The sequence below is a fragment of the Phacochoerus africanus genome, chromosome 8 (assembly GCF_016906955.1).
Source record: "Phacochoerus africanus isolate WHEZ1 chromosome 8, ROS_Pafr_v1, whole genome shotgun sequence".
Taxonomy (NCBI): domain Eukaryota; kingdom Metazoa; phylum Chordata; class Mammalia; order Artiodactyla; family Suidae; genus Phacochoerus; species Phacochoerus africanus.
The window spans coordinates 59,970,356-59,981,539 of NC_062551.1; the positions used below are offsets into that span (position 1 = coordinate 59,970,356).

The 11,184-nt window shown below is 41.7% G+C and overlaps 1 protein-coding gene across 1 annotated transcript in view; it reads left to right on the plus strand.

Annotated features, from left to right (window-relative positions):
• NLRP4 (NLR family pyrin domain containing 4) overlaps positions 1-2,451 on the plus strand; it is a 38,454-nt gene extending 36,003 nt beyond the window's left edge. The window contains exon 9 of the mRNA XM_047791389.1: positions 2,361-2,451. Coding sequence (XP_047647345.1) covers positions 2,361-2,451 — 91 coding nt within the window. The remainder of the gene's footprint in view (positions 1-2,360) is intronic.
• The last annotated feature ends 8,733 nt before the right edge of the window (positions 2,452-11,184 follow it).

Genomic DNA, 11,184 nt, shown 5'->3' on the forward strand with positions numbered 1-11,184 from the left:
AAATAGATTATAATTGGACTCATAATCATAGATATATTATATAATTACTATGATGATTATATATTTATATATTATATAATTATTTTATGATTATATATTTATATATTATATAATTATTTTGTGATTATATATAATTATATAAAATCCAATGAACTATTTATAAAAGAAAATACATAATGTGTCATTTCTATAATTATAGGCTTATTTAATTTGAATCTATAATTATATATAATTTGTACTTTAATTATATGTACATGTTTTATATATATTATATAACTTGTAATATATGTGTATGATTATACATATATTTTTATTTAAAGTTCTAAATATACTATATAATTATGAATATAATTATAATGAAATTTATATGTATTATCAGCTAAATATTTTATTAATTATAGTAAAAGTTAATATGTATTTTATCAGATAATATTATTTTACTAGATAATCCTTAGCATCTCCACCTCTCATTCATCCCCCAACCCCGCCCTTCTTCAACTGCTGTCAGGTAACGAGCAGCCATAGGTACTTACCAGGCTGCAATTGGTATAACTCCTGTGCTAAGAACGTCACCCTTTCCGTCCAGTGAAGATACAGGTCCATCTCTTTAACGTCCATCCTAGTAAATGGACATCTAGACATTTCCAGGCCTGGCACGACTTCATCCTCATTGCACTGATGCTAGATTCCAAACACAGCATGCAGCTCAGACCTCGATGGTCTGGTATTTCCTGAGTCACGGGAGCCAGTGGTGGAATCCTGGCTTGATCCCGAGACAAGGCATTTATCACCTCTGGTTGTCTGTCTTCTACCTGCAGACAATAGGGGAAATCATTCAACTTCGTAATTATGACAACATAAATTAGATAGTGTGACAATGATGAAACCCAGTACAGGAGTGCCCATCTCCCCATACCCTCCCTGACTGTGGGCAGTCTCACAAAAACCTGTTAGGATGAACGGTTGCGTGAAGGAGACTCCTTCACTCCAACAATAAGAGGAAGCTCCTTAGGTGGCTTCATTTGTGCCATATGTTATTTTTTAAATTTTTATTAGGGTACAGTTGATTTACAATGTCGAGTCAACTTCTGATGCAGGCAAAATGACCCAATTTATATATATATATACACACACACACACACACACACACTCTTTTTCTTTTATATCTTCCATTATAGTCTATCCCAAGTAACTGGATAAAGTCACTGCCATATTTTAGATTCCACATGTAAGTGATATCACATGGTGTTTGTCTTTCTCTTTCTGATTTATTTCACTTAGTATGAACCTGTCCACACAACAGAATGGACTCAAAGACATGGAGAACAGGCTTGTGATTGCCAAGGAGAAGCAGGGAGGGAGGGGATGGATGGGGAGTTTGGAGTTGGTACATACAAACTATTATATTTAGAATGGATAAGCAGTGAGGTCCTACTGAATAGGATAGGGAACTATATCCAGTCTCTTGGGTGGAAAAGTGACAAAAGACAGGATAAGAATGTATATATATATGTATGACTGTGTCACTATGCTGTACAGCAGAAACTGGCACAATGTTGCAAATCAACGATACATTATTTTTAAAGATCTACATAAATACACTTAGGACCGTTGCACATAAGCAGATACCAAGATAAATGAGACATTGATACCCACAGAAAAACCAAGACCCAATAATCTGAACCCTCCTGTTTAACTCAAAGCCACAACAGGAACTCATGTGTAGGTGCAGGGACTCTAGAGCCAAACTGCTGGGATCTGTGCCTGGCTCTTTCCCTGGATGGCTGTGTGACCTTGGGCCTGGCTGTGTGACCTTGGGCCAACTCTCACCTTGCTTACCTTCCGTATCTTCATGACAAGCCAGGTCAAGAACGGTCCCCATAAGGTTACTGTGAAATTTTAATGAGCCGTGTCACTTTGCTGTACAGCAGAAATTGGCACAACACTGTAAATCAGCTCTATTTTTAACAGAGAGAAAAAACATTAAAAATAAACATAGCTTTGGTTTTTCTCATGAGCGTCCACAGACTTCCTGTCCCAAACCCTGACGTTTGGGTGGAATTAGGGCTTTGTAGCAGAACATTTGTCCTGCCCAATGATGTGGAGCCAGTTTCCAGCAATCACAAGCCCTGGGTTTAGCAACATCAAGTTGGCAGCTTCAAACCCTCCACAGTTCAGAAAAATTGACATGTCAGAAATGGACAGGGCTGCAAATAGGGCTTTTTGAGAGTGAGCCAGGCATTGAACATGTATGATAAGGACAGCTTGTCCAGGAAGGCGGTGATGGGAAAAGATGAGGTGCAAAGACAAGAAAGAAAAAGAGGCATGGATTAACTAAATCTGCTTGTATGTTTAACCAGCCTGAAAAAAGAGGAACTCGATGAGGAAACCCAGAGATTTCTGATGGCTGAGGAGAAGAAAAATCCCAAATGGCCCATCATAGGTGAATGATGGAGCAGATGCAGGACCAGAAGGGCAGAAATCTGACTGCAAGCACACTGGCCTCGTTCTGACTCAAGAGCACCTACACAGCATCAGTGTCAGAGCCTTTATCTGGGTGCCTACTCTGCACCCAGGAATTACAAGTCACTGACACCAACAGGAGCCCTGATTCTTCTGGCACCCTATTCAGATGTATTTCAATATTGTGTTTTTATATGGTTTTTATTTGCTTTGTGGCCTTGGGCAAGCCACTGAAAGATCAGAATTTTTATTCTGTCTCCAAATGACGTTTCAAATACTAATAAAGTCTTTTATCATAAAACATTCTGTAAAACATTTCATTTTTATTCATTTTTCTTGAAGTATAGACAGTTTACAACATGAGTTTCAGGTATAGCAGCACAGTGATTCAGAGTTTTTACAGATGATGCTCCATTAAAAGTTAATAAAAGATAATCAGAATTCCCTTGCAGCTTAGCAGGTTAAGGATCCAGTGCTGTCTGTGCAGCAGTGTGGGTCAATCCCTGGGCCACAAAATTCCACTTGCTGTGGGCATGCACACACACACAAAAAGATAATGGCTTTAATACTGTGTGATATAAAACATATACTTGTTGCTTATTTTATACATGTTATTTTGTATCTCTTAATCCTAATTTTCCCTCCTTCCCTCTCACCACTGGTAACCACTAGGGTTTTTTTCCTGAGCCTTCTGTTTTGCATGAACATTCACTTGTATTACTTTTTAGATTCCACATGTAAGCAATAATATACAGATTTGTCTTTGACATATCACTAAGCAGAATATTCTCTAGGTCCATCCATGTTGCTGCAAATGGCAGAATTTCATTCTTTTTATGGCTGAGTAATATTCCTTTGTATATATGTACCACATCTTTATTCACTCATCTGTCGGTGGGCACTTAAGTTGTTTCTATGTCTTAGCTGTGGTAAATAATGCTGCTATGAACATTGGAGTACATGTGTATTTTCTTCTGGATATAAACCCTTGAGTGGGATTGCTAGAGCATATAGTAGTTCTATTTTTAGGTTTTTAAAGAACTTCCATACCATAGCCACAGTGGCTGCACCAGCTTACATTCCTGTCGACAGTGTAGAAACCTTCCCTTTTCTCTGCATCATCTCCAGCATTTACTGTTTGTAGACTTTTTGAGGATGGCCGTTCTGAGTGGGGTGAGGTGATGTCTTGCCTTGATTTGCATTTCTCTAAGGAGTCATATTGAGCGTCTTTACATGTGCCAGTTAAACATCTGTGTGTCTGCTTTGGAAAAATGTTGATTCAGGTGTTCTGCCCATCTGCTGATATTGAGATGCATGAGTTATTTATATATTCTGGGTATTGGGTCCTTATCAGTCATGTAATTTAAAAGTATTTTCTCCCATTCCATAGACTGTCTTTTCACTCCTCTGCTGCACACTTTTTAGTTTAGTTTCCATTTGTTTTGCTTTTATTTCTTTTGCTTTAGGAGATAAACCCAATATATAGAGAGATCACTCTATATATATATATATATGTGTGTGTGTGTGTGTGTGTGTGTGTGTGTGTATATACACACACATATATACTCTATGTTCTCTTCTAGTTTTATGGACTCCTGTTTTTTACACTTAGGTCTTCAATCCACTTTGAGTTTACTTTTGTGATGGTGGGAGTGTCCTGATTTCAGTCTTTTACAGGTAGCTGCCCAGTTTTCCCAGTACCACTTACTGGAGAGCCGGTCTCTACTCCACTGTATATTCTTGCCCCCTTGGGCCCTCCTCATAGGTCAGCTGACCATTGGCGTGTGGGGTTTTCTCTGTGCTTTCTGTCCTGTTCTATTGATCTTTATGTCTCTTTGTGCCAGTACCAGAGAGCTCATAAATTGGTTTCATCTTTCTTTCCACTGTCCTGATTGCATGATTTCCATTATTCTTTGAATTCACTTATGTGTTCATTTCTGTCTGTTCATTTGAAACATTTAGTCTGCTATTCATTCCTACTCGGGTATATTTTTGTCATCAAACTTCATTTCTGATGGGGTCTATTTTTATATTTTCTAGTTCCTTGTTAAATCTTCTGCATTTTAGATAAATTCTTTTCGCCAATTCAGTTAACATGTATTACTAATGTTTTATTTTTTATCTGTAAGTTGTTGATTTGTTTCATTATTTTTTTCAGGGGTTTTCTCTTGCTCTTTCAACTGAGGGTAGCTCCTCTGCTTCTATGCTTTTAGATAAAACAGTTACCAGTTGTGGTCTTGAGGGGGCTCTCATGGAAGAGAGCCCCTGTGCAGACTGTATGTGTCCAGTGACTTTGGAGGGAGAACAGGGTTTGATGCGTGCCCTGGTCATGCCTCTCCTCAGGATGCACTGGCGGTGATCCCCTTGGAAGGGGGTGTGGAGGGAGATGGTTGTGAGGGCGGGGCCTAGAGCCAGCACAGAGTGTGAGGTGGGACCCTGCTCAGTGGCCATCACTGCCCTGTCAGGGGCAGGAGCAGAGGCCCTGAGGGTCAGGCTTGAGGTGGCTCTGTTCCCTTTAAGCAAAGGTTTTTGCTTCTCCCCACCCCAGGACCTTCACTCCAGCTGCTGAAGCCAAGGGACTTGTACACAGAAAGAGGTCCAATGTGCTGCCTATGTGGGTGACCACAGTTCTGCACACACACAGCTTTGGTGAAAGTCCCCTTGGGGTCTCACAGCTGATCACTGTCCCCTGCCTCTGCCGTCCCTGCCCTGTTGTGGAACCACTCCACAAGGCAGACGAGGCCCGTATGGGCTCTGTGTGTGTCAGAGGGCGAGGCCTTGTGGGTGGCTGCTGTCACAGTGGGTGGCTTCTGGGTGCCACCTGAGTGTCAGCGATGGCCTCCACTGCCCTGTGCATGCCCTGTCACAGACCTGGTTGCTCCTACATCCCAAGTTTGAGTATGTTCCCTGGTCGTGGCTGTCCCTGATCCAGGATCATGCCATGACATGGATTGAGTGCAGCTGGAGCATTGGCTGTGCTCATGCTGGAGCCCGTGATGAGGCAGGTGTGGGAAATGGAATAGGCACTAGAGCAGACCTCTCCTCACCCGGCCTTGGGGACTCGCCTGCATGTGCCATAAGCCAAGTCCACAACCCTCATTGCCGTTTCATCTGTCGAGCTGCCCTCCAACCTCCCCAAGGGGCTTACATCATCTGCAGAGGACCCCAGGACATAGACATCCAGTCCAGGGTGGATCCAGTCACTCCCAGGGTGATGTCCACTCCTGTACCTCCCTTTTCTGAGCCCCATCCTAGGAGCACAGGTCCTGACCCCACTCTTCTTTTGCTTCCCACCCAATTACGTGTCTTTCTTACAGCCTTGGTCGTATAGGAGTCCTTCTACCTGTTTCCAGTCAGTTCTCAGAACTGTTCCACAGCTGGATAATTTTTTGGTGTCCTCTGGGAGGTGAGCGCCACATCCTCTTACCCTACCATCCTGATCTCCCTCCTTTCTTGTAAAACCTTGAAACAGGCTTTGGCACAGCTGCATGTCTGCAGCAAGCATGCAAACGGAAAAATCTGGTCCTTTCTCCACATTGACTTAGCAGGATGCTGACCAGACAGCACTGAAAACGCAGTCAGACCTGGTGACTTTTCTACTAATTCTATTCGTGGCTGAGCTCGGGCTTTACCTTCTCTTGCCCCGTGACGGTATTTTAAAAGCACATTTTCTAAAAATTGGAAAAGTTGCCATTAGTAGCAACATGATACAACTAGAGATTCTTATACTAAATGAAGTCAGAAAGACAAATACCATGTGATATCACCTGTATGTGGAATCTAAAATACGGCACAAGCAAACCTACCTACGAAACAGAAAGAGACTCGTGGGCATAGAGAATGGAGTTATTGTGGCCAAGGGGGAGGGGGAGAGAGGGGGATGGCCTGGGAGTTTGCAGCTGATAGATGCAAACTACCACTTTTAAAACGGCTAAGCAATGTGGTCCCACTGTACAGCACAGGATATCCAGTCTCTGGGGAGAGAACAGGATGGAAGATAACATGAAAAAGTGGCTATTAATGCAGGACTAGATGACTCTGCTGTACAACAGAAATTGACAACATTGTAAATCAACTATAATTTAAGACTAAATACTTTTTTTTTTTTTGCTATTTCTTGGGCCGCTCCGTGGCATGTGGAGGTTCCCAGGCTAGGGGTCGAGTCGGAGCTGTAGCTGCCAGTCTACACCAGAGCCACAGCAACGCGGGATCCGAGCCGCGTCTGCGACCTACACCACAGCTCACGGCAACGCCGGATCGTTAACCCACTGAGCAAGGCCAGGGACCGAACCCGCAACCTCATGGTTCCTAGTCAGATTCATTAACCACTGCGCCACGATGGGAACTCCCCAAGATTAAATACTTTTTAATTAAAAAATAAAAATTGCCAAGTGCACATCACCTAATCTCCTAAGAGTACAGATCCGCCTGAGGGTCCTTTTGACCATCAACCATCTCTCATTCCTCTCTCCCGAAACCCCGCAAACAACCATCACGAGATTCAGGGGAGAGTCTTCCAATGCCACTCCTGTATTTCCACATACTTGAATGTATCCATGAACAATACAGCATTGTAGGGTTTTTTTTAATTATATAAGATACCACACTAAGTGCATTTATTCTCCAAGTTTTTTCATTGTTAGTCTACCCATGTCGATATACATAAATATATAAATGTGTGTATAAATGTATGTATATAAGTATGCATACGTAAAACATGGATGTGCTGAGTGAAAACTTAAACAATGTACTTTGTGTGATAGGTATGTATACACACACACACACAAAGTACATACATACAGTGAAATGCAGATATACTGTGCCATTCTGTGTCAGGTTAGAAAAATAAAGATGTGGTTATGTACAGACACATATACAAATTCATGTACATATAAAAAAGGTTTTGATATAATAAATAGGTATATAAACCATATATACGTTACCTATGTCTATTTCTACACCTATATATCATTTAGGTATAAACCTTGCTTTTTTAATCTCCGAGTGGCATTACACACACATGCTTCATTTGAACTACCCTTCCATTGAAAGACATCTAGGTGGTTTTTTTCAATTCAAGTATAGTTCATTGATAATGTTGTGCCAATCTCTGATGTACAGCAAAATGACTCAGTCACACACACACATACATTTTTATATTATTTTCCACCACGGTCTATCTCAGGAGATTGGATATAGTTCCCTGTGCTACAGAGTAGGACCTTATTGCTGATCCATTCTAAATGGAATGGGTGGTTTCTAATCAGAAACATCACTGCAACGTACAACATTGCAAATCTTTTTGTACGTGAGTGTGATTCCTGACAGCAGCTATCTAGATAGAAATGTAGCATATGCAACCAAGAGAAGGATACAAATAACTAGGAGGGAGATGGGTGCAGTGAGGAATGCAGATGTGAGAAAGACTAACACAGGAAGATGGGAGTGCACAATGTATAAAATAAACACCTGTCAGCAAGTTAAGTGACTGATATCAATGGCTACGTAGGGGTTGAGAAAGGAATTGACCACCAGTTGAACCAAAGATACACTGGTCATCTTCACTAAAACTTCCAACAGGTGTTGATAGGAAGAAGAAATCCAGCCTTATACATCCACATCCAGCAATGCCAATGCCGAGTCTCTCACTGCATCTTCAGGTAATTATTTTCTGCTCCTGGACGTTTTCTTCCTCTCCACCCATCTCAGGATCTGGGGTTTCCATCTTACAGTTTGAGAGAGGCTCAGGTTTACAGAGTTTTGAGTGGACTGTGGCATGGGACTAGATTTTTCGATGATTGATATTGAGACTGTTACCTAAGTGACAGCAAAAGAAATGGCTCAGCCTAAGTATTTAACTGGGTGCGGGATACGATTTTTGCATCCTTGAGTAAATTTAAACCACCAACCTAAAACGATGTTTTCTGACTCTAGTTCATGAATCATGCTTGTTCAGTAAAATAAATGGGAAACGTAGAAGCATATATTTAAAGAGTGGTAGATAAGCATCAGACTCTACAAGTTAGCCCCTGCAGAGGTATATAATCACTCCATCAACAAAAGCTGCCATCTCATCACTGTCCCCAAAGACCACCTTGTAATTCTTTTGCCCCTTTCCGGGTTTGGGGTCATTTTTCTGGAACTGCTGCTATTACCTCTCTGTATGACTCACTGCATTTCCTTTTACCCCCCAGATTCCACCATGTCCTCTTCCCACCAGACTTCATGACATCCAAGTCTCTCTGCTTTTCTCCCCCTTCCTCCAAATAACCATCTTCTGGTAGGGGGGAAGGGGGTAGCTGGAAGGAAAATTGAGGGATGAGAGAATTTCACTCGTTAACTCCCCTGCCATCACTGTAGGAGTTAATATTGGGAAATTCATCAACCCAGGTGTCCATTGACAGAGGGACAGATGAACAAAATGGGTCAACCCATACAATGAGAGTCAGCCCTGAAAAGCAACTCTGTCACATGCTGCAACGTGCATGAATCTTGAAGACATTAAGCTCAGTGACATCCCCCCATCCCAAGAGGACACATAGTGTGTGATTCCACATCTATCAACTACCTGGATGAGTCAAATTCGAAGAGAAAGCAGAATGGGAGGTGCCAGAGGCTGGGGGTGAGGGAGGGAGACATGGGAGTTAGGGTTTAATGGGAACAGAGTTTCAGTTTGGGATGAGGAGAAAGCTCTGGAGAGGGATGGTAGCGACCACTGCACATCCGTGTGAGTGCACTTAACCCACAGAACTGCACCCTTAGTGACAATTCGCCATTTGACCAGGATAAAGCATTTTACCACCAAAAACAACCTCAAGAGGAAAAGGTGGGGAACGTTACTTAATCTCTGACCTGTGAAATCATTTAGAAAGAGATCCTGAAAGAGTTTTTATGAGACAGAGGTGATAGGATATAAAAGCAGCTTTAAGAAACAGAAAGTTTATTCCCCGAGCTATACCTTAATTACAGCCCCTTTCTGCACCCAAGGAGGCACATTAACCATTTACCCAACTGGGTCTCCTTTCCTCAGAAGTACAGTAGAAAGAGAGAAGGATGTTCCGATAAAGTATCGGGCTGCAAAACATCAAACTAGCAGAAAATATTGAGAGATGGCAGGACTAACGCAGATGATTCCTCTAAGAGTGAAGTTTTCCACACGCATACCACACACTGAGCATTTCACACAAGTTATTTTGTGTAGTTTTTCTAACATCTCTGCTATCAGACCCATTCTGTAATGAGAAAGTTGGTTTAAAGAGTGGGCGTCTCTGCTACCTAGCTGAGACAATGGCACCATGTTCAAGGCCCACCATGAGTGGGTCCATTCCATAGAAGCGGTTTGTCCTATCTCGCCAGTTTCATCTCTGGGGGATCCTATTTCTCAACCATGGCTTCTCCATCACCCTTGCTTCTTTCTCACAGAAGGGATTCCATCTCTTTCTTCTACCCTGAATGGTAGACGAATCCTGCCTTATTCCCAGCTGCACCCTGGTTCTAGCCACATCTCCCCAAGCTTTCTAGATTGCCAAATAGTGGGTGAGGGTAGGAAAAGGAGTATGAAACACAGGGAAGATGGGTCCAAGGGGAGGTCAAAGGGTAAGGCAGTGAAGCTGGAGAGATGAAGGTATTGCCTTCACGGACTTGAAGTTAGAACACAGTTGACAGGTCAATGGTCCTTCTTGGGTCATGGGCTTGAAAACCCCAAGTGAGCCTGGAGAAGCAGCTTGCCAGTCAAGGGTCATGCAAGTTCCATTGATCTTATCATTTCTATACATGATTCACCATTCCCCCTCCACTGTTGATTCCCCAAGCCCCACAATGTAAATTTGGCATTTACTGTGATACAACTTTGAAAAAACATTAAATAGTCAAAAAATGTTTAATACTTTGATGTAGTTGAAGTAATCTCATGACAAATTTGGGAATTCTAGAATAACACAATACCTAAAATATTATGAAAAATTTGTGAATCCAGCACTAGCAAAAATACTGCTTTTTTTAAAGCAACAAGGAAGAAATGTCTGGATAGCCTTAGATAATCCAACAAATGGATAATTTGTCAGATTATCAGAAATAACATGTTCCAAAGCTCCCAGATTTCAGGCAATACTACAAAGCTACAGTAATCAAAACAGCATGGTATTGGCACCAAAATGAATATATGAATCAATGGAACATAATGGAGAGCTCAGCAATAACCTCAGATACCTGCAGTCAATCTTGAACACAGGAGGCAAGAATATACAATGGAGAAAAAGTCTCTTCAGCAGGTGGAACTGGCAAAGCTGGACAGTTGCATGTAAATCATTGAAACTACAACATGCCCTCACACCATGCACAAAAATAAACTCAAAATGGCTTAAAGACCGAATCCAACAACATACCAAAAAAATTATACACCATGACCAGGTTGGGTTCATCCCAGGTTCACAAGGATGGTTCAACATACGCAAATCAATCAGCATCATACACCACATTAACAAAAGAAAAGTCAAAAATCATATGATCACCTCAATAGACACAGAAAAAGCTTTTGACAAAGTCCAACATCCATTCATGATCAAGACCCTCGCCAAAGTGATAGAGAGAACATTCCTGAATATAATCAAAGCCATTTATGATAAACCCACAGCAAATATAATACTCAATGGGGAAAAAATGAAAGCCTTCTCACTCAAATCTGGAACAAGACAGGGATGCCCACTCTCACCACTGCTTTTC